This window comes from Manacus candei, unplaced genomic scaffold (assembly GCF_025592945.1).
Source record: "Manacus candei isolate 608988 ecotype Guabito, Panama unplaced genomic scaffold, ASM2559294v1 h1tg000023l, whole genome shotgun sequence".
NCBI classification, from domain to species: domain Eukaryota; kingdom Metazoa; phylum Chordata; class Aves; order Passeriformes; family Pipridae; genus Manacus; species Manacus candei.
This window is the reverse complement of record NW_026138071.1, coordinates 11,853,875-11,878,907: the sequence shown is the minus strand read 5'-3', so window position 1 is coordinate 11,878,907 and position 25,033 is coordinate 11,853,875. Positions and strand designations below refer to the sequence as shown.

At 36.7% G+C, this 25,033-nt stretch overlaps 1 protein-coding gene across 4 annotated transcripts in view; it reads right to left on the bottom strand.

The window, feature by feature from the left end:
• MYO3B (myosin IIIB) overlaps window positions 1-25,033 on the bottom strand; it is a 198,163-nt gene that overhangs the window by 97,808 nt on the left and 75,322 nt on the right. Inside the window, exons 13-24 of one of the 4 annotated variants that reach the window (XM_051787359.1) lie at window positions 19,948-20,103; window positions 9,112-9,208; window positions 8,104-8,220; window positions 7,158-7,262; window positions 4,556-4,639; window positions 3,645-3,847; window positions 3,186-3,284; window positions 2,463-2,577; window positions 1,969-2,095; window positions 1,614-1,824; window positions 400-547; window positions 22-175 (exon numbers count right to left, since the gene is read on the bottom strand). In XM_051787359.1, the coding sequence (XP_051643319.1) occupies window positions 22-175; window positions 400-547; window positions 1,614-1,824; window positions 1,969-2,095; window positions 2,463-2,577; window positions 3,186-3,284; window positions 3,645-3,847; window positions 4,556-4,639; window positions 7,158-7,262; window positions 8,104-8,220; window positions 9,112-9,208; window positions 19,948-20,103 (1,616 nt within the window). Of the gene's footprint in view, window positions 1-21; window positions 176-399; window positions 548-1,613; window positions 1,825-1,968; window positions 2,096-2,462; window positions 2,578-3,185; window positions 3,285-3,644; window positions 3,848-4,555; window positions 4,640-7,157; window positions 7,263-8,103; window positions 8,221-9,111; window positions 9,209-10,008; window positions 10,081-11,496; window positions 11,630-13,714; window positions 14,317-19,947; window positions 20,104-25,033 lie in introns of those variants that run through there. The other 3 variants (XR_007904525.1, XM_051787361.1, XM_051787360.1) reach the window with 3 other exon arrangements.

Below are 25,033 nucleotides of genomic sequence, written 5' to 3'. Positions count from 1 at the left end.
AGAGTTTTTGTTTGTACATACCAACTAAAGTTAGGTCTGTTGCCTGAGGAAATCGACTTTCTTCATCTAACAGAGACAGGAGACCCATGGGTTTCTGAAGGAACATATCTAGAAGAGGACGGTTGTCCTCATACTCCACTGTAGTTGCATCAATTCCCTCGCTCTGATACTCCATCTACAAAAGTCATCAGCACAGTTTTAATATTTAACCAGTAACATTCGTGATGCATAGCAATATTCTATAAGCCTCGGCAACATCATTCACAAAACTTCAACTGAAAGATGTCATTATCTTGCATTTAAATCACATACCCATTTTATGGTTTATAAAGTACTCCTGAATATAGTCTATGGTTTAGGATGGCTGATTCAGCTAGAACTCATCAGAGCTGAATTTACCTGCTCAAGTGCAAAGATATGTTGATTGAAATAAAACTGGATCTGTTCATTAGCGATATTTATGCACAGCTGTTCAAAAGAATTTCTTGCGAAGTTCTCAAATCCAAATATGTCCAGTATCCCAACATTCATCCCACTTTCGGCATTGCTGCATGTGAAAATACAAACAGAATTCATCATGGGCAACACCACGTTAAAATAAAGATAAACATGGTAACTAGGATTGCATAATTTATTTACTCTGCTGCAAAAATCATAGGAAAAGTGTGTTTGAGCCTAAGACAACTTGTGCATTTGTTCAGCATTGTTAAGACTTTTGTTTTCCACTTGCTTCTTGCAAATTGCCATGAAGGTGGCAGGAGAATCATAGGTAAAAAGTAAGCCACATTTAGCAGCCATATTAAAACAAGTGGTTTCATAGGCAGATCTCAAATAAAATTTGTCTGCTCCTCCAGACAGTCAAAAGGTGTCAAGTTTTAATAGTATGTTTCTGCTATACTCATTCAGAAGGGTAATTACCAAGTCTGTTCCTGCTACAAGCTGGACTGTCAAGAGCCCACGTGCGAACTGAAGTGTGACAGTCACCACCAAAACTGGATATGGATGAGAATGTGTCTATATGACACAGTGAAGTGCCAAGTAGAGATCTCAGATCAGAGGCATTCTCACATCACCTGAGGGGTTTTCTTGTTTCTAAAATCTCTACAGCTGCTCCAAAAGATCAAACCAGCCAGATTAGTACCTGGCAATGAAATCATAAGGGTGCACAATGTAATGTTTCTGTAACTATGAAAAATAAAAAATCATCACTTACATCTCAAGTAGCACCACAATAATATCTGATATCTGTATTTATTACTAAAAAACCAAGATCTGTAAGGACTGTGAATACATACTAAAGTTTTTCAGTGTACTTATCAGACTTTTGTATGATTTTCATGTTCAGTATATAGGAAGCATCTTTTTAAAGAATTATACAGCACTTCAACAACTCAATTTCCATTGACTTCAGTAGCTAAATTCTACTTGGGTCTTTGAAAATGATGGGATTAATGTCCTGGAAACAAAATTCAGTATCACAGCATGAAAGCCATTTTGAAGCCTTAGTCAAAATAAACACAGCACCCTTTCTGCAAAATCAAAAATATACAAATGGATGAACCCATCAGACATATGCACAGTAAGTACACATGATTCAGTGATGTGTAACTTGCCATATATTTTTATCTGGCTGCAGCAGCGTATTAATACGATTTACAATCCAGCTGAAGAGCCGGCCATAAAGTGCTTTAGACATGGCATCTCGCACGTCAGCTGCTTTGTCCACGGTGTTTGTTCGGATAATAGTCTCCCCCCGTGTTACAACACAGTGGGAGGTTAGGGCCTCTTGAAGTTCTTCTGACCCAATACTTAGTAGTGCAGCAGCTAAAAGACAGTGAAAAAAAGATACACAACTGTGATTATGCAGTGGAAATCACCAGCATTGACCAACTGTTACCATGAGTTACAGATTCTCACAAATACAGTTAAATTGCATTTACAGAACTGACAACATTAAAATGTATTTACCATTATCTAAGGCTTCTGGGTTGGGAACCTCACTTTTATCCGTTTGGTGTTGTGAAGAAATGGCAGCAAACTCAATATTTCCAGTATTTAAGATTCCAGTCAGAATTCTGTACACTGAGTACACTTCCTGTAAAAGATGACAAGATGCACTTTTAAGGAATCCAATTAGATATACAGATCATATTTAGGCTATGACAAAAAAACATAGGCACTGGAATGGCTATTAAAGCTCATAGCTTTCTCTGAAACCAAATTCTACAAGTTCAAGTAAACTCTTATTTGCACAGAAAACAGTGCAATACAGAATTGCCTGAGTACCAACCGAGACCTCAGGCTGCTCTTGCCTTCTGAGTGTGTGGTTATTCTTTCAGGGTTCACTTCTGTCATAAAAGAGATTCTGTGGTGCAGGTGTGCATCCACAAAACCAAAAGGCAGCACCGGAGGTAAGTTTTTATAAAGAAGGTCAATAATGGTTTAGCACCTGGATCTCTTACCTCGTCAGTAAATCCTATAATTCTAAAGCAATGCTGAATCGCTTCAAATTGTCTTCCATAAGAATCTTTAGTAACAATATCATGCATTACTCTTCCAGTTTCATTATCAATATATCTAAACAGAGTGGGAGAAAGAAAACATCACACTAACAGATACGTCAGTATGACCTCCAGTGACTTCAATGCAAGTACCTCAGTAACTGGAAAGAACATTTATCTCAGTATCTTCCAATTATATAGTTTGGTGCTAATTCATATGAAGTTTTTGCTTCTGTTGCATTAACTTTTACTTATCCTTTGTTAACGTCTATTAGTGTTCCCAACATTTGACACATATGCCCTCACCCAATACAGATCAGAAGCACGCAGAGTACAAACACCAGTTAAAAAACACAACTTCAAAACATATTCTGGGTTATTGCTGCATGTGAAGCATTATGGTAAGAAATTCATAAGGTGGGCTGTTCTCATTGAAAGTATGTCAGCATATCTACATAATAATGAGCTTGATTCTTCCTCCTCCTGTTTTAATAGTTCAACTTCTCAAACAAACACAAATAATGGAATGCCTCAGTGTCCATCTTCTTCTTTCCTTGGGAGGATTAAAAAAGGTCCTTAAGAGATGGAGAAGGATTAAGAGAGATTTTAAGGCATCATACTGAAAGCAAGTGCTGATCAATAGCTAATTACAATGAGCAGTTAAAACAAGTGAGCGATAGTTACCTAGGAGGCTTTTTATCAGGAAGTCTATATTCAGAAAGTTTCTTCTGATGATAAAGGCCAGCATAAATATAATAAAATATATGGAAATTTTTCTCTCCCCTGGAAAAAAAAAATCCTTTTAAAGCACCTGTGTTTATTCTTGTGGCAACTTGTACAATGTAAAAGTAGTTCTTATAATGAGCTCACTGAAGCAGGTAGCAAATCTCCCACTTGTTTTAATGGTTTAGGATCAGCAACTGTGAAACACAGAAAAACCAGTCAACACAACATTTCTCCAAAGAATGGAGCGGCTCTGATTTCCACTCCAAAAGAACCTGACTACTCTTGTTGTCATAGCACTGTACAAAGGATTACTGCTTTAGCAGAAGACGAGATAGCATTTAAAATAGAGAATTTTTGATAATTAAATCAATCCAAACATTATATATATGTCAAAGGACAAACAATTAATATACCTACACAGCCTGTTTTATGACCCTTGATTTTTCAAGGAGATATTCAGAAATCTTTGCCCCCATTACAGCTCCTGTGGGTGTAAACATCATTTCCAGATATTTTCCAAAGCGACTTGAGTTGTCATTGATGGCAGTGCAGGCATTCCCAAATGCTTCAACCAGAGGATTCACCTGAAGAATTTTCTCACGCAAAGCACGGTTATTGGCCTTGACAGAACAGATACAGATCAGAATAATAATTAAAAGAATATAATGCTTACCCACAATTCAATTCTTGCTTCAGAAGCATAGAATCCTCTTCTCATGCTTGTATGGACTTAGGTACTGTGGCAGGAAGAATGTACCTCAAGGTACTGTGTTAACCTTCCTACTTACATAACAACAGGTCTAACAAATTGATGAGGAAGTCTCCCACAAGTAGGAATATGCAGATTCTGCTTTCTCTGCAATTGTTCTACCTCTGAGGTGTCATATAATTAGTTAGGAGTACCAAAACCATAAAAAACCTAAAGACATCTACTTAAGGTTAACCTTAACATGCTTGATTTTTCCATCATTTTGTGCTCATAGCATTTTTGTAACATTTAAATGTCTAAGAGCTTCTAAGATTAGAGCCATAGTAAGATCTGTCATTGTACAAATAAACAATGATGTATGTGATAAACACTGTACATAACTACCAGTACTGAACACTCAGAATCCAGCACCTACTCTTTAAAAAAATATCAAGTGGCTTGGTGTGAGTCACACTCATATCTTAATTCATTGCTCTCACACATGCATGATTATTACGCCCCTAACTCAAGTGGGACAATTTACGTAAATAGCTTTAAATATTAAAGATTAAATCAAGCAGAAACTGGGGTGGGGTTGGAAGGACTTGTTCACAGGTTTACATAATTGGCTAAGAAATACCTTTCCCAAGAAGGTCAAATGTTGGACGATCAGATGGGCACTTTCTGTCTTTCCAGCACCACTTTCCCCACTGATGATAATGCACTGAACACACAAAACAAAACATTCAGGTGCAGAGTTCACCACATGGTCAATATCAGCCATTACCACTTCCATCTGTTACTTCATGTTTAGTACCAAAACTGTAAAATACTTTAAGGGTCAACCCCCTTCTGAAAGGAGAGATCAGCAAAGACTCAGTGCAATAATTTATTCCCTAGATTACTAAAATGCATCTCACAATGCCTGATAGCACTGCGCATGTGTGAAGCAGTGACTGAATTTCTAAGGGCTAAGACACATAAATGAGGGACCATGTCTACAGACATGACTAACATTTATGTGGTTTCTCTCAAATACTTAAAACTCAGAAAACTGCCACAGCTCAATTAATGTGCTTCTGAGCTCACTGTATTGACTTCATATGAATTAACACGTATCACAGGGTACAGCTATTTTTAATACACTGACCAAAAGTTTGCTCCTAAAAATAATCTTAAATAATTACCACTGCATAGAGAGGCTATTCTGTAGGTGACTCTGACATTCAAACCAGAACAGCAAACTAGCATCTAAACATTTCAGAAAATTATGCATCTCTTCATTTCATGATTCTGGGAGGACATATCCACCTTCTTCTTGGGTCAGCAGTCTTTCACATATGGTATTTTATAGGCTCTCCAAATGGATGCCAGATTCAGAGACTAGCTAGAATGGTCTAAACTCTCTGCTCTTATGCTTCGTGGACAAGATGGAAGCAGAAGCCCAGTACACCTAAAAGGTCAGTTCACACAGGAACACTGAAGTGTGAACACTTCAGATTATAGAGTATGAATTCTAACAGTATTCATTATTTCCCCTATTTTTCCACATATTCTACAGCTCACCAGTACAAATATTAGTCTATTTAAGGTACAGTATCAACAGACATATAAGTAAAATGTTAACACTGAGCAGTTGCACAGATGCACTTGTTTTTATGCAAACACCTGAAAATTATCTGCATGACACTGTGAACATACAAGATTCTTGGCTGGGAAAAGATACAAGGTCCTAAAATACTTGATGCACTGAAACTTCATATAGAACTGAGCTATGTGAAAAGATTTGAAAGATGCAACCATTATGTTGTGGTACCTAGTGGTGCCTGACAGCAGGTGCAGGGACTGACTCTACATAATGTGTGCAATATGACATTTGCAGATCATTTATTTGCTTCTTGTCAGGTATTTTTGCTCTTGGAAACAGGTAACACATTGATGGATTTACAGAGTTACACTATTTAACTTAACAGTTTACACGGTTGAAACCTATGAGTCCTTGCAGAATTGGTTAAACTTGACTTTCACTTCAAGAGAAATATTAAGACCTTAAGCCACTTTTCAACTTTCCCAGTGAAAAAACAAGAGAAAGCTCAATGTCTAAAACAAACAGAATCAAAACATTTTCAGTCTGGCTACAGTGTTTATCTAATGCAGCTTTACCTGAAGAACCAACATAACACTGGTCAGGTAATGGAGATGAACAAGTTCCTGTAATACTTTGCAAGCAGCAAATAGGAAACTGATTTAGATCTAAATGAAAATTGTTTCTTAAACAGGTACAAAACTATTAAAGACGTACAAGGCCTGATGAGCTGAAGTCATTACTAATTTTTTTCCTCAGATAACAAGTTCTTACATAACTTACTCTACATGAGTATTTGTTTTCTTTCATGCCTCCATCAAAGAAGTACTAATCATCTCTCAGGCCAGTGTACTTCCACATACTTAGTAAAGTTCCTGTTCCTTTTATTTGTCTTCTTTTCTTGGCATTTTCTGATTGCATGCCTTTTATTATTTTATTCTGCTTTTAGTATTTTCTATGAATTATTGTGCAATGTGCAGGGTAAAATCACAAAGATTTTATAAACAAAAATAGTTATCAGCCCTCAGTATGCATGTACATACAGCACATCAAGTTAGAAAGAGTACAAAGTTATAATCTTAAGAATGTAATAAAATCTTCTACAGCATGGTATTTTATTCTCATTAAAATTATTGCTAATAATAATTAGATTTGTGTCCTTATTATGTTTATAATAGATCCATCCATAATATATTTTACTAAAAAATGAGATAATGGTTCCTATTTTTTGTGACTTAGGGTCTTTTTGAAACAGAAAAGTGGTTCAAACTCTCTTAATCTGCTATGTCATTGAGAACCTCCTATTTTACACAAGTGTAAATTATTTAAGTACCCAGGGCAAGACAGGCCTAGGATCAGTGTGCAGCAACATTCTGCAGCTGGTCTTAACTGCCAGGACTTCATGAATGTCCAGGAAACTATATTGGTCAGGTACTCCTATCATCCTATTTGACCTTTAAGCCTCTTTTATGTCACTGGGTCTTCTCCAGAATTCCCAAACCTGACTGGATTTCTACTCTGGTTTTCCTGTTGTAGGAATAAAAGGATTAGAGAAAAATTTCCCAAAGTACAACATAACAGAACATTAGCCACAGCCATGAAGCACAGTGGCAGTATAATTAATATGGAATCTAAACCAAAATGAACAGATTCTTACCTGATCCTTGCTGAATGTAACCATGCTTTGGTAGGCAGCATCCGCAGAGGCAAATATGTGGGGGGGATTTGATGAACGCTTCACACCATGGTAAAGCTTGGAGAACTAAATTTAAAGAACACACAGTAGTCTAAATATGCAATTTAGCCACATAATTAAGAACTGAAAAGAGAACAGTGACTATCTTCTGCCTGTTCAACAGAGGCAGTTGTCTATTATAGCACAGAATTTCCACTGATTCACCTGGAAGAGGAGTGGTAATTCTTGACACTGCCCAACTTCCAGAATACAAATTACAACGCCTAGAATGCCCTCTGACATTTCCCATATAAGAAAGTGAAAAGAACTGTAACACGAGGAACAGAACTTCAAACACAAACCTTCAATAAAGGAAATACACCAAAGAAACTTCAAAGATAATAGTCAACCTGAAATCTCACTCCTCTGCCTGCAGCCCTGATTGAAGCACCCATGGAGACTAAGTAATTTCTAGCTCCACCTCTCTTCATATTTGCAGGGAATTAAACTGCCTCTATCTTTACAGCATTTGATTCACTTGTTTCTTCTAAGCCAGAGCTGATGGCACAGGACATTTAATAGTCAGAGAAATTCTTCAGGAAGCAAAAGCCTCAGCATGAGGAGGTTCACATAACCACTTCGCAGAAGAAAGCCCTAAATGCTAGACAAGAGGCCCAGCTGGGGCTAGGGTGACCTTCATCTGTACCATGGAAGTTGTGCCATCAAGCAGAAAGGAATGAAATAGAATGAGACCAAATTCAAAAAACAAACCAGAGCAACACAGATTCGTAGCCACACTGTTCTGGAAGAAGAAAAGGTTGAGGTTTAGTCTGTACTCTTAGCCTCCAACATTGCTTAAGAGTTTTAGCCAGTGGTGTTAATACAAAATGTAAAGTTACTACTGTCCACAGCTTGGAATCTCTCTTACCTGGGGAGAATAAATGCTGAGATTCTGGAAGGGGTTCAAGGCTATTAAAATGTCTCCAACATAAGTATAAATCTGTAAGTCAGCATAGCGTTTTTGCAGCTGATGGATAATTGTATCCTGAGAAGATTACAAGAAGTTTGATAAGTTATACAATATTTTTCCCCTTAAGATTTTTGTAAATATACTGAGAACACTGATTAAGAAATACTTATTGTAAGTATTACTAATTATTTTTCAAGTGCCAAAACCACATAACCAAATATTTTCAAAATTCTTGCTAATGCAATAAAACTAAGTTAAATGGCAACTCTTTTTTGAAGATTAGTACATATTTTGTTATATCAGCCTGCGAAGCAAACCTTCTGGAGGGAAAACGGATGTGCACATTATTGCTGCACTTCGTAGTATATTTCCATTTCATTTTTTTATTTGGCCATGAAACAAGGATAATAAGTTTTCAAGGATTAAATTTTAAGTAGTTGTAAAAGACTGTTTTAAACAGGACACTACCACAATTTAGTATTATGTCTTTTTCTTGATGGCATGTAATGTAAGAATCATCAACGCAAAAATTTACAGACACTCTGCATATAGGTGATATAGCAAAATAGGAAACTGATATTGTTTTATCACTTTTTATCCAAGAGCTGTAGATAACATATTATTCTACATAAATAATCAATTTTAGAAAAATAAAATCACATAAACCTAGATCTTTATAACTAAATTTCACATTTTAGGAAACTCACAAAAATAATTTAAACTAGCATCACTCATAATTGAGTTCTTCCACAAAATAGTATTCATTGCTACTATTTTTATGCCACTATATGGAATATTAATGAAGTGATGGTAGCAGATCGGCCATGGGAGAATCCCCTTTCCATGGTGAGATAAAAGCTTGCAAGAAGAAACTATTTTCATTCTGCTAAGAGGGGCCTAAAAAGCAGAAATAGGTAAAATGTGAAATGCAATTGTCAGAAACTGCTACTCAAGACAGTACAGTACCTCATCTAGAACTTCTAGATTTACCAGATCATCATCTAGAGAGTACTTGTCAGCTCCATCCACATGGTAAGGTCTTCTAGTGTGTATTCGTTCATGTCTGGAAGTTTGTTAGTAGAGCACCAGTGTTACAAAAGTGTATCAAAGACAGCAAATGTTAAGAGGTAATGAGAAGTCACGAGGGACTTTTCGTCATGCAGAAAACAGACACATTCTCTGAAATGCATATTTTTGCTTGCAATATCCTTTTATAAAAGCAATACATCAGCTTGCTGTCCACTCTAATATGTGCTTTCTCTTTCACAATATATAACCTACCTATCAATGCTCAGCAAAGATTTATCTGTAGACTTACGACTCTTCACTCAGACAGTAAAGCATAAAAATATTCTCCCCCTTTTCCCTTACCTCCTTGGTGTAAGTCAATAAACTACTACTCTGTTTAATTAAATGTTCCCCCCACGTACCCAGTCAATAGTATTGTCATCTAAAGAAGCCACAAGAAGCAATAAATAGTATAAAATCTTACTGTTACCTTGGTGTATGCCAAAGTGCCTCCTCAGATGACCCTAGATCTGGTCCAAACCAACATTTTTGAACCACAGCTGCCATCAGATTCTAAATTGTATGGATGTTCAGTCAGCTTGTCCCCAGAGATTTAAGCCACACAATAAGCAGCAGAGACAAACTGTCACATAACCCCTTTATAATCAGATTATACTGAAGGAATCTTTGAAAATGCTGTGTATATATTTTTAAACAACACATCATGTTGAAACGGGAACAAATCAAGAGGCTGTAACATGTCCTCCACAGAGGGTGTGAAATATAAATGCTGTAAGCACAACTAGGCTTTTCTTTACAACAAACATAATCAAAGCATAGTAGAAGGACACCCACCGAGATACAGTCTGCATCCTGCTGAGTAACATTTAGCATTGATCCTCAATGACAGTCCTTGACAGATTGTTTCTGCATTGGTTGCCATGTAGAAAGTAGGAATCACATGGTCACACATCCCAAAACAACACTAAATATTATATCAAGTACTAACAGAACGGTACTGTAACTGTGCAGGAAACACAGTTTACCTATAATGTTCAAGGTTAATATGGAGATGTAGCAGGTCTTTTTTCTATAATTGTATCTTCATACATTCTTGGAATCCTCTTTCAAAAATTAACATTGAGGCTTTTGCATTTTTGCCCTTTATGTACACTTCTACATTTGAAGCTAGTCAGCTTGCATTCAGTAAAGAGAATGTTTTCATATCCAAGAGCTATTATACCATCAGAAGAATTATTGCATGGAAAGCCTTTAACAAAGGGGGAGGAGAAGAGTGTTAGCCACGAGTACAGCTTCACAGACAACTGTAAATCACATTTAAAGATCATAATTTTTTTATTTCTATTTTTATTAATTTTCCTTCTTTCCTTTTGGTTACTCAATGAGTTCTGGAAAACTGTTCTGTAATGGTTTATTTGAATAATAACTAAATAAAACTGTGCAAACTCTTTCATCAGCTAGAAAATGAAACAGCGGGAAGACAGCAGGTTTTGCTGACAGTCCCACTACATTCCCAGAGATGGTAGTTTGATTGATATTGTACATATGAAGAAATGAAAGAAGGACACAACAACACAAATAATAAGATATGAAAGAAAAATTGTTACAGTGGGTATTATTTCCCGTGGGTAGCATGGCAATCATTTTTATTTGTTCAAAGTTCCATTCAATTAAATTTTCCATTTTCTGGTCTTTGATTAGGTTGTGTTTTCTTTTTGGCTTTTTTTTTTAAGAGTCACTATATGCAAGAACATTACACTTTGCTAACAAGCCAGATCCTTGAAGGAGTGGGTATGCATGTAAGTAGCCTAATGTACTACTGGGTTTTTTTAACTGTTTTTTCCCTTTCAAACCGGAATTCAACCTCTTACTTTACAGAAAAATGCTGTTGTAAATAATTTAAATCATTTAGAGATGGGAGCACTCCCTGGTTTACAAATGAAGCAAACAGTTGAACAGTTGCTTCCCTTCATGGAGATGTAACCAAAAAAGCAATAGCTAATATAACTCATCTCTGAAGCTTTTTCTTCCTGGAGCAAAACATCACAGACACAATATTGAATTGCAACGAGCTGCAAGTACGGATGTATCTACCAGAGGTGCGAGGTGGAGGGATAAGAAGGCACATTCAAAGCTAAGCATGTCTAATTGCAGAATGGCTTTGTAAACTAATCTGCTATCTGATTGTGTATTAAACTCCTGCTGTTTGTTCTCCTTAAGTGATAAACGAATCAATCTTTTTTATTGGAAAGGGTTCCTTTTCACACTATGTAAATAAATAAGGAAACTAGTTTTAGTCAAACATAAGTAAAACATATATACCTTTGAGCACATATTTTCTTGTGCTTAACTCATTTTCCTAAGTACATGATTAGGAAGAGGATATTAGGAGCATAACATCACATTAGCTTCAAATCTCCTGCTGGTCTCATCAGTTTTCTACTGACCCTACGTCCTGCAGATGCATTGACAGAGTGGAAAAGGAAAAACACAAACAGTAACCTTTAATTATTTCCACAACTTTACATCAGAAATATAATCTGCTTTTAAAATATAATAAAAAAATTCTAAAAAAAGGCAGAAGAAAACACTCTTAATTAGGGAAATAACTCTCAGTATGTTTTTTCCGTAAAAAGTAGAATTATCAGCCGTTTTTTCAGTACAAGTTCTAAGCCAAAGGAAAATCAAAGGTGCTATATTTGCCTTAAGTTTCCAGCAATGTTCTGAATCAACCCCTGGAAGATGCAGTCTCTTCACTGTCAAAAGAACTGACATAAAGGACCAGTCACTCAAGGCACCTAACTTTGTTACGGAATCACATAATAGTTTGGGTTGGAAGGGACCTGAAGCACAGCATAAGGTTTGTTCCAGAAATCTAGTGATGAGCAATGCCTGTTGAAAAAGACTATCCTCCCAAGCACTTTCCCTTTGCCTTTTTCTTCAGGCAGGAATAGCTGGAAGGGACAGTTTTCTTGGATTTTGGAGGAGTAAAAGGCGAGAAGCATTTCTCCCTGGGGAGAACAATTTCATGAAGATGGCAGGAAGTATTAATTTGTTCTACTTGTGGGAAAGAAACAATTTGAAAGAAAGTAACCTCTTTTTGTATCAGACACCAGTCACAGCAATAGAAGTGCACTGTAAATAGCTATACACTCATATATCCCCGCTATTAAGCCCATGATGGGAAAGAAAAAGCTAGATGGACCACACAGACTTCCAGACTGAAACATCGTCTTGCTGGCAGGTCCAACCTGAGCAACAAAACAACACAGGCCAAGAATTTTTGCATTCATGGGGAAGCTGCTTCTCTGATCTCTCTCCTCTCCACCCCTGGCATTATTAGGGCCTTTACTTTGCTCTCCTGGTGCAGGTAAGCATTCATGTTTACTGTTCGGGTTTTCTTGTAGGACTCACATAGGAACAATTGTTTCTGTATTTGTCCTTCTTTATATTATTGGCAATTTTAAAATTAATTCCTGAGATTTACAAGAAAAATACTCAACACATTGAGAAAGAATAAAAGGTAGAATGTGCTACTGCCACACAGAGATACACAACCTATTTCCCATGCATTGCAAAGACTGAATTTTGCCCCTGTACATCAAGTTTCACCCTGGAGTAATATGTTGAAGCATGGTCATAATAGAGACATTGACATAGCCTTAATTACAACATGAATGCTGCAGCTATAGCAAAAATCTCTGTAACTCCAGTAAAAACACATACACTATAATTAGAAGAAGGGTCACTTTGGGGGAGCCACAGTAGCTTTGTGATTTAGAAAAAAATAATAAAAAAGGGAAGAAAGAGTTTTAAATTTATTTGCCTAATATTCATATAGATGAAGGCTGGAAAAATTGCATTAAATTACATTGTGTGTAGCATCAGAGGACTATTTCTGGTTCTGTTTCTGTTATTAACTCTGAGTCCAAAGGAAATTACTGGCTGGATGCAATCAAGTTCCTTGCAGTTAATTGCTTTCAAAACTAAATCTGAGCTGGCAGAGAAGCTAGATATCTGGTTGTAAGAATTACTTCCTTGGATGGACTGCTACTGTAATCCAGCTGGCTAATAAGAAGGAGGAAGCTGCCAAGACACTGTAGCCTCATCCTAATATCTGACAAGGTAGCCTGACATACCTGGCCTTCTCAAACTATTAAATGCTTAGATTTCTTTTTTCCTTCCCCCTAGGCTTCTTCAAGTTTGATTCTTCCTGATGTACAGATTCACATTTCATCCTTTAAAATGCAAGGTTTCACACCTGTCTGTTCCCCACTACAAAACCAAACTTTTAAATTGAGACCAGCAGCAGCACACTGACCCAAAATCACCCAGAACTGTAAACCCTGAACTCTTTACTGTCTACCTCAAACTTCTTTAAAACCATATCCATGAAAATGCTGAAATTTTTCATTCCTTTAAAAACTAAAACCAGAGGTCAGTAGAAGACCTTTTCTGATTCCTATGAAGAAGCCTATTTACAGACAGGAACATTAGAACCCAATTTGTAGAAAAACACTCAAGAGAAGAATGAGCCATGTCTGGAGTTGGCCTCTTCAAAGCTGCCGATAATTGAGAAGCTGCCACTTTGAACCATGTAACCAAAACCATTCAATAATTGATAAACGTTAACTTTCAAACATCAAATCATTATAGAATTTTTACAACAGGAGTTATTAGTCACTTGAGGAAATACAGAAGACCATGGTTTTGCTCAACTTCTACTCCAGTGACATTTGATAGACAGGGCTTACATAATAAATGTAGATGCCAACTGGTAATTACTAAACATTTTTGTTACTTTGAAATTAATATAGACTTGTCTACTGCATTTCATGTGGCTGCCCCACATTAACACCTTTGAAAGAGCAGCCAAATGCCACATGGGAACCCACAGTATCTAAAATACTGAAAGATGACTTCAAAGAATATTACCAAGGGCAAAATTTTTAGAATGTGTTCTCTGAAGATTCTTCTTCCCTGTCTCCACTTCTAAGGTTTTAATCATGTATTTTCCTCCTTGATGTTCTGCTTCTCCACCACAGTCCAAAGGCAGCTAATAGATCTGTTACTACCTTTGAGTTTTTCCATCTCACATGCTGTTGTGACTTTTCTTCTTCAGATTTTCCCCTCCATGTTATTCTAGATAAAACAATTTGTTATTTTAAGACTGAGCGTAAATAAGTAATTTCTTAATTGATGGACATTCAAATGGGAAAAGAAAAACCCAGAACATTTTACTTTCATTCCCTTTTGCTGATGGTCAGTACTTTTCAAGGCCTTCAGTTAGATTAAAAATCCTACAGTTTTCCATTACTTCTACTCATAAGCCACAAAAACATTTTAGGTTTTGGTTTTTTTAATGGAATAAAATGGAAAGTTTACTTTTTTGAGAAAGTCATCCTAAAGGATGCAAGATGTCTCTATGACAAGTTCCATTGTATTTTTAAGCATTATTTATGGAACTTGATATACTTCCTAGCTTAAAAGACTTCAAAAGTTTATAAATTAAACACCAAAGAATATGCCTGCTTTTTGCAGTGCCTTTTGCCAGTGCAGACAGCACAAGTCATTTAACATTTAGCAATACTAGGAAAGAGACTAAATCTCTTCCAACTTTTTCCTTCAGCAGGCTGGCAATCAGCCTCGACGTTGGAATTTCTTGCACTACAAATCAAAAAGGCAACAGACCACGCGAATGAGTTCAAGAGATCAAAACGCATATTTGGAAAGTGAGCAGCTCTCTCATAATCTCCCTTAATGGATTATCAAACACAAACACTGTTTAACAAAAATATAGCCTACACAGAGTGAATATTTACTGTTAAGTGAAAATTAACAATATCCATAATCTTTGCCTAGAGCCTTCCCAGAGCCTCCTCAGAATCTATGGGCAGAAAGAATGAAAATTAAAATGGCTAGAGTTTCAGGCACCATGAATGTTTCTCTTCAACAATAGGTTTACAGTGACCAAAGGTATATTACAGCTTTACAGAACAAGTAAAAGATAAAGTTCTTGCCTCAGACAAACCGCTGTCTATTTTTTGTAGGTATAATATATTGAGTAAAGCTATTAGCAGCCATTTCATAAGTGAAGGAACAGAGAAATATTGACAGCAAATGATAGAACAGAGGTTACACAGCAATCCAGAGGGAGAATGAGGAACAGAACACAAACCTCTACCATGTTTTTGCACTGTAATTCAGAGGGTGCCTAAACACTCTTAGTATTTTACTGACATGCAATCACACAAATTTCTATCTTGAAGAACTTATTTCTGAAATATAGCAAGTTTAGGGTTGACTTGACTTGTGTACCCTTTTTAGTTAGAGAATACAGCATTAGTCACACTCAGACATACTGCGTCTTATCAATACTCAGTTATTACTGCAACAAAAATATTTTTATAGTTCTGCTTATCATTCCTGACCAACATTTGCATGTTCTATTGTCCACACCTTACTGTAACTTAGATTCCTTATTTTTCTCCCATTCTCCAGTTTAATACTACATGAGGTACAAGTCTTCAGGAATGAAAGACATTTCTTGTTCTCACAATGTTATCATGCATCAGGAAACTATTTGAACAACCATCTCACAGTCTTTGTGTGAATGTAGAATTGGTAAATTAAAGAAAAAATACAACCAGAAAAAAAATAGGAAAAAATGAGTGAGAGCCTGTGACAGCATCCTCTCTGATTTTAAGAAATGCTTCCTGCCTAGAAGCAGCTATATATTGATGGGAATAAGAGATGCTGTGACCCCCAAGACCAACTAGAAATCAGTATCCATGTGTTAGAAAGTAATGATGTATTTCTTAGAACAGATGGGGAAGAAAAATTCAGCATAGCTGGAATGAGTATATGTGAAGCACTGTTCTGATGTACTAACCTCTGTTTTTCAAGGATTGAAGAACTTTTACAAGAATAGAACTAGAGGACTATTTAACACTGAATAAGTTTCTTAGAATTAATTTCATATAATTGTTTCTATGTCAAAGCTGTTAATGAAAAGTGTATTGTTGCTAATTAGCAATTATGCCCTGGTACTGTTAGGAAACACACACACAGTTAAGTGATAGTGTATAAAAGGGATATGGATAAGCAAGATAATACCTGGAGCTCACCCTTACACAGCTGTGACATTGGACTTCCTCAGCAAGTTTTTCCACATTAGAGTATAAGAAACAGGCATTGCAGGAGTGAAGTGCTAATGCTGAAATGGCAGAACTCAAGGATTTCAGTCTAAAAAGATGCCAACAGATGGAAAAAAAGAATCTTCTTTCTCATTACAAGTATGGAAAAAGAGGTATTCTGGTTGTTTTTTCTGAAACTGGAAACACCTATTTGCATAAGGATAGAAGATCTCACTGATGTAAATAATTTAGAGAAAAATAGAGCTGGTGGAAAAGTTTTAAAGAGTATCTTTTTCAGCAAAAAAAGTAGGAAGAATTGTTAATGCCATTTTTAATCTTAAAAATAGTCTTTTACTAGCATAAACATTTTATTTTTCATTTTTAACCAAAAGGAATTTACAGAATATAAAATTCCCTAGTAAGTTGCCTCATGGAAAAGTGACAATATATGTTTGTCAGCAACAAACAGATGATAGCAACAAATGTTTGTGTTAGCAGACTCCCTTGAGCTCAAGGCCAACAAAGTGCCCCTTCAGTTCAGAGGCCTGAAGAAATGTGCTGAAGCCTAGCTATACTGCACACTACGAAGTCTACAAAAGAAGAATGAAAGAAACTAAAATAAGGAGATGTTTCAGTCTGTGACTCCAGGGGTCATCCCAGAAGGGGACAGCTTGCTTCTTTCTGCCACTTTCCCCCTTATTAATGGTCATGCGAAGCATTCCCTCCTTCACTTCAGCTATATCACCTGAGGCACCTCTCTGCAATCACTAAGAGAGTAGAAAATTATTTGTGTGTTTCTGCTGGCTTAGTTATTTTCTCTTACTGTAGAAGTTCTAGCTCAGAAGGTTTTTGACAATCACTGAAGCTGCAATAAAAACAGCATCATGAGCTTGGTCCTGGGAGCTGTGGGAAAATGAAAGAAGCCAGTTCTCCTTCTCATTAGCAGTGCACTGCTAGATCAGCTCTCCATGTCTCTCCATCATACGCTCTAAATCATTAGTACTGACTTTCTAGTCTGCAGGCTCGCTCTTAGGCACAATGACCTTAAGTGATGCATCAAAATAGGCAAAACTGGCATGACTATTGGAAAGAGAACCCTATGAAAAACCCCACGGGTGCTGAGTCAGTACAGAATCAAAAGATGCAAATCCAAAACACTGATCCTGGAAGACTTTCATAAAAGACAAAACACAGATGCCTCCTGATCAGTTGTCATCACCAGTAACTCCCTGGCTTCCTCAAAGAAGTGCTGTTAACCCAAGCATCCTGATGATTTTCCCATTTCTGGAACTTTTCAGCCTGTGCTCTGGGAACATTTTCTCTTATTTATCTTTTAAATGATTGATCTCTAGTGTTGCTGTACTCCTAAAAAAGGGTGTCTATTCTTCTTTATGTCTGAACACCAGGAAATTAATGTACATTTCATTGTACCTATCATGGGTGCATCAATAAACAAAAAACCATGCACATATATTCAACGGTATAATAGAAGGGTTTTACTTAACATGGGTTTGAATTGGCCTATTTACTTTGAAGTGATGACTATACATTCAGATGACTTCTACAGATCACTACAAATGAATGCCAGTCAATTTTTTACAGTACCATCTGGTCATATATTCTTCTGCATGTCATATTCTGTATTGAAAATTATGTTATAAAAGCATAACAGAGGTTTTCAAGGCTTTTAATTGGTAACAATTTTCCTAGGGGGTACAATATCCCTATTACAGAGCCAAGCTTTTTACTATTATGAGGTTATGTCTATCCTCTGGGGAAAATCATAATTAGATGCTCTTGGTGGTTGGTTCTTTTGTAATAATCTTATGTTTGTAGTCCAGTATTAACTGTCTGGCCCACAGACTTGATATTTTGCAGGGATATGCTTTTGCTATCCCATTAAAGTTTATATAAATTTGATCAAGTTTCAAATCTTCAGAAAATTGTTCTGAACAACATGTTGTCAATGTCAATGGTAAATGATCACTAAATTTTTGTCCTCACAGAGCATGCTCTCAGCCCTGAGCACAGAGGGCTAGTGCTTCACAGAACAAGTAAGGATACCATAGTAGTTTAATGCTAAAACAATCAGAAAGATTTTTGTTTTCAAACAAAATATTTAAGTAGGGTTAGGTGCTACAGAACAGACAAGGAGTTAAACTTCCTTAGGTGATTCATACTGAGGGAGCTGGGAAGCAAAAGCCTTCCTACATTCCAGTCATGCATAAGGTGCAGAAGCTTGTCTGTATTAACTCTCAGTTAATACATGGACAGGTTTCAGAAAAGAAATGTCTTGGTCTTGACTCTTTGTCACTCCACATTATGGAGCTCGATCCTAGAAGAATGTACTGGAATACCATGACGAGTCCATTTCAGAGCTCCTCTTAGCACAACAACCATTTCACTCTGCCTATATCTGCAATTTGGTCAACAGCTGGAAAAACTCCCATACCTTTTGGGCCAGCCACAGCACAGCTGTAGGCAACATGATCTGTGAGATGCTACATGGGGGAGCTATGCTTAGGCGGCCAGATAAAGCAGAAACTTCCACTGTAACACTGGCATAGCTCCCTCACCCACAGTGAGCAGTTCCTGGTATGTTTTTCCAGAAAACAAACAAACAAAGGAATACCCCCAACAACAAACACCCCCACAAAACCAACCACCAAAAACCCACCCACAGAAGTCAAATTCACCTTGAAACTGTACTTACAGCTATACCTTTAACTTCTACGTTTTTGTTTGGGCTTTTAGCATTTAAGCTACAGAGTCTTACGGCTTGTAGTATATACATGTTTATGACTTACGAATCATGACATTTAATTTTCTTCATCAGCATTAGTAGGTGTTTGTTTATAAAAATGGGCCAGAGCACATCTAACTCTAGACAAACTTCATATTACAGAATGATTGCTGAGCTTGGGACAGTGTGTTCATTTGCATTTAATTCTTCTGAAACAGTGAAATTCTGCCACCCTCTGGACAACAACTAAACTAAGACATATTTACAGTCAGCCTGAAAAGTAAAAGATCCCACTGCTGCTGATAAACATGCATTGCTTTCTAAGCACATTTTAAAGTAAATAACTAGGTTGAATGAAAAATAGCAGCTATTATTAAACTACAGACAAAGCAATTACTTTAAGTACTGAACAGCCTTCTTACTAATAGCATCTAATCAAACAGCAATCTTTAAAGTGTTCTTAACCTTTTCCAGTAGTCATGTGAATACAGTTGTATTTTTCAAAGATCTGTTACCAAAGTACAATATAATTTTTCATGTCAATACATACTTCCACAAACCAGAACATTCTGAAATTATTAGCATCTCTGACTGACCCAAAAGAGAACACTTACAGATCAGAGTTCAGTGGGAGCAAGAATGCAAAGGAGTAGATTGCATTATGGTTGATCAAACTAGCTTTAAGAAGTATCAAAGGGAAAACGCATTTTTTGCATTTACATGGCAAGCAGCACTTGCTGCTAATAATACTGCTAGTCAATGCATTAATATGATCATTTGAAACAGTAAATGTCTGTGCATTGGAAATTTCAATTTGTGCTCACAGGATTAGTGTGGGGAAGGAGGGCTGTAGCATGTATGTTGGTACATACAGTACCTTGTACAGTACAGTACCTTGTTTTGGCTCTGGAGCCCAGCTGCTGTTGTTCTTGGATGAGCTCAGCCAGCTGTTTTCGCAGAGACATGTCTTTACCATGTACTTGTTTAATAAATGGGTGCTCCAAAAGATGGGTAACTGAAGGACGCTTTTCAAAATCTTTGATTAGACACCTGTGACAGAGAAATAGGGGTCTCAGGCAATGATGTTATTTCATTACAGCATGATTTGGGTCAGCTTACTGTGTGGCTGTTACTGTACAGTAGTTTCTTTTTCCACAAATCTGAGTTCCTCAATATGTAAAAAGTCTCTTCCTCTACATTGCAATAAATCTGGCGTAAAATATTTAGCTAAGTGAATTCACCCTACAAGTGTACCAGCATAAAGGCTACAAATTTGAGCTTATTTAATCCCTCTTTTTAACTGTAACTAGGTTACTAGGAAAAAATGGTATCCTATCTTGTAAGTGCTGTACAGTTAATATACATAAAACTTAATCTAAGATGAATAGAAAATACTTTATTCACTTTAATTTTCTCTCTATTCTCCAATGAGAGTTTGATTACGAACTGTAGGATACAGCCTATTAAAAACCATGACTGAAACCTGTGATACAACAGTAATCAGAACAATTTAATATATAGCCTTGGTTTTTAAATGAATGCTACAGGTAGATATTCTATATTGCAATGACAAGTGTTAGCATAATTACACAAAATTCAGCAAGCCTGTATGATTCAGTATGGAAAAGAAAGGAATCAGTCAGAATTAAATGCTAGCCAGAGTACCAAAGTGCTGTCTGTGATGGGAACAGGTGAACCAGTAATGAGTAAAGAAATACATCCTATTAAATTAGCATAAAATTAAGTACCATGCTAATTTATGTAACCAACAGTCAAAACTGAAGAAGCCATCACTCAGGTTGAATTATTTTCTGTATAATAAAGCTGAAATAATACCATTCAAATAGAAGAATGGTCTAACAGGATCAGACCTTCTAGTACCTATCAGGAAATTATAGCTCAAAATGAATTTTTTTGATGAGATGCATTTATATTACATACTTCACAATTATTTCTCAGATTTGCTGATATTAAGTGATATACCTAAAGTACTTCCTTTGCAGACCCAAATATCACAAATAAAGACTACCATTTTAGCAAACACTTCAATGAAACTAATACCTTTTAGAATTTCTATTCTAGTAATATCAATAACAATGTACAAAATTTATACTACATTAAAAAATACAAATTATTTGATTTAAAATACTATCAAACACATTAGCAAATTATTAAAGTTTAGCCTCACCTCAAAGACTTTACTGAAGCCTAAATTCTGATCTTAAAATGATCCTGAAACATCTTTGAACACAACTTCAATAATTTAGGTTCCTGAAAATCACTTTGCCAACCTCTTCTTTGTACACCAGGTCCAGAAAAGAAAGCCTGTAGAATGTGTTACCAGTTTTGCAACTATTTTTGGTGAATTTTGCTATAGGCTTGAACTGCAGCCTCCTGATTGAAACACTAAAGTAACACAGCCTGGTTTATCTTCATCCCTCTGAGCACAAGGCTATAAATACCAGTCCTTCCCCTCCATGAAAAGATCCATCACTAGCCTTGAACAGGTTCTGACAATCCCCCCTACTTCTTTTCCTTTTTGTAATCTGGGGCTTTTAAAAGTCAATACAACCACACAGACAATATAGTCCATGCCAATCCTGTTCAAATTCATGTTTCCCGAGAAAAAGGAAAAAAGCATTTGGAAAGAAAGACAACATTAATCAGGAAGGCAAGGGAAAAGAGAACAAAACAACAAAAGCTATGCAGTATACAAAATCACAGACTGATGGTAAGTATCCAAAGTTGAGATTTCAGTCTGAAAAGCTCATGCACTCGTGATTTTTACCATTCTGTCAATAATTACAAATTTACAGTATTTATGTTATATTGTTAATATATACATTTTCTTTTGAATTTGATTACATAAGGAATTTTTCAGTACTAAAACTGAATCCAAGCGAACCTAAGTCATAGAATAGTTTCTGCTGGAAGGGACTTTTCAAGGGCACCTAGTCCAATCCCCTGCAATGCATAGGGACATCTTCAACTACATCAGGTTGCTCAGAGGTCTGTTCAACCTGACTTTGAACGTTTCCAGGGATGGGGCATCTACCACCTCTCTGGGCAACCTGTTACAGTGTTGCACCACCTTCAATGGCTAAAATATCTTCTCAGTATCTAATCTGAATCTACTCTCTTTTAGTTTAAAATCATTACCCTTTGTCCTACTGCAAGAGGCAGTTGCTTTTCAGATAATAACATTAGAGTTTAAATGGATTCTTTTCAATAAATCACACAATTCCAGACAGGATATCTTGCATTTATCAAAAGTGTGAAGAACATACAGACCTTTGACCTGGTGGCATGTAGTTATTAATATGAATTATACTCTGAGCTCTGGAACAATGTACCTCTAGACACACTCTATTTTTTCTATCTAGATGGACCCTAGGTGAAACATCCAAATGTCCAGGATATTGCATTCATTAAGGAACCCCAACAAGAAGAGACAGAAGAAAAACATTTTGGAGAAAAAATTCTTAGCTTCTCTATTACATAACTGAACTGTGAGCTGTTTAGGTCTGGCAGGTGTTTTAATGAGCATAGGTAAGTTCTGTGAGGGAGGTGATCTTGAAGTCTACTTTAGGACTACCTTTGCTTTTGTTGTATAGTCCTGCCCCACTGACTATCACTTTGTGTGCATGCTACTCTTCACCTTTGCAACTACTGATGTTTATCTATTGTTTCATCTATATGCAGCCTTCGTTCTCTGGTAGTAGGGTACTTCTGCGACCTGTGGTCACTTAGGATTTCACTTGACACGCAACTCAAAGTTTGTTAAATGACAGGATGACCAAGGTAGTGACATAAGACATATCAACATGATTCTGTGATCAAACTCTGTTCCAAGCTCAGACATAGCAAACCTACTATTGTGCCAAGTTTGTGCCTGCATTGGAAGAAAAGAGCTCTTTCAGATGGTTAGTGAGATGACACAACAAAGCAGAGAGCTCATAACTAACAGCTGTGCAAGAGTGAGGGAGAGCTGCTTACATTCATGTCTGTAACTTTGTGTGTAAGTACTTCTACTTCATTTCAGGGGAGAGACTGACAGGAGAATGTACAGTTCCACTGAGGTTGGTTTAATCCATCAAGTTAAACAGCAAGTTCCTAGCACTTTAGGAACACAGCAGGCCATAGGGAATTCAACTGTGTATGGCACATACACTCTCCTTTAGCTCTAAAACAGCAGAGGTGTTGACACGGTGACTCCCAGAAATTACTCCTTCCGATGTTTCAAATGTGGTAACCAGCTTGCAGCTTAGTCACAGTAGGTACTGTGGGCTCAGTGTGTACTCAAATACTCAGTGCCCATTCGATGTATCACCAGGCCTGCTGTAATGGAAGGCAGGATGGAGAGCTGTCATGTGACACTGAAAAGATTGTCCTTATGTTTCTCCTCTTGGTGTATATTCCTTTGTCCTAATTCCTCTCTATGTAGATAAGATCCATTAATATTCTGAGGTGTACTTACATGCTCTGCTTCTACACACTGTAATTTCAACTGTGTTGCTTTTAGTGCAACATGAATGCCTGCTGCTGCTGCAGTACTTATTCAACATCACCTGTAAAATAAGGGTCCCTGGGCCACTACCTATGTGCTAACGAAGAATGACGCATCAGACTGCCAGTGTCACTGCAAGTGTTCAGAAAGGTATCATCTCCTTCACTGGAAGCAGAATTGACACTGTAACGCTCTTCAGGAAAAAAAAAAAGAATATCAGCTCTTAGAGTGCTAAAGCCTGCACAAAGGTGAGCATTATCACAGAGTTTTTTACTGACCTGCACCCTGACTTAGAAATATATGTGGAAAAGTTAATCATATGGGTGTCTGAGTTCAAAGTTGCCAGTAAATTCAGTCAGGAGATATACCTAACGCACAGGCCAGAAAAGAGAAATTGAGAAGTAATACACAAAAATTCAGTGATATAAACATTTGGAAGAGTACAGTAACAAAACAGCTTTTACAGTTTCACTTATCAGAAAATATTCTGCAATCAGTGCGAGTGTTGTGCAAGTAAAAAACAACATTAAGAAGTCTTATCACTGAAGGATTTGCTTCTGAGGAAAGGAGAAAACTAAAATATCTTCAGCTCTTCAGCTGCTCATCTGAGCATTCATTTAAGACCAATTTGGACAGTTAGCTTAGGCACTGTCAAACATCAACCATACTGCAATTACTCATAAAACCAGTAAATGTGCTGCACCTGCAAATTCAGCCAATTTGTTTGGCCTAAAGAAATTTAAAAAAAAAAAAAAAAAGTAGTGCATTAGTTTGACCTGAGCAAATTGACTAGCAAATCTACTACAAGATGGGTTTCAAATAAAGTATGATGAAAATATATTTGGTCTGCTATTTTTTGAATCTAAAATAACAGGAAGGCTAAGTACAGATTGAAAAGGAAACAAATATTGTACATGTTTGCCTTAACGAAAGTCAATCCATTACCTAATTTGAAATTCTAGTATCTTTCATCATGCTTTCTTAGCTGAAAATTAATTCTCAGAATTCATTAGTGTCACTACATTAAACATAGGTTGCAGCCATTTGCTGCAATCTCACAGCCAGGCTCCTAAGCACCATTTCCATTCTGCCACAATTACAAGCAAAGATGAAGCATTTATTAGCAGAGGATAAGAGCAGACTCCCATACACAGGCCTATCTGAGACAGCCTCTAAAAATTCACTGGCTGCTTGCACTTGGATGATAACATTGATGGAATTGCTGGGTCCAGACAATGTAAACTGCCATTTCACAAGTAGCAAATCAGATGACTGAAAAGGAGAGATATTTAACAGCCTTCATGAGCTAATATTTACTAATGAATAAACGGAAAGAAACAGATTTCATAAGAACGGTAATGGTGCTCTAAGTCTGCTGTGTGTTCAGAAATAGAAAACAATTACTAATGTCATTCATTATTACAGTCTAACCTAAGTAGAGTGGCAGCAGTTATTTCTTTCAGAAATTCTCTT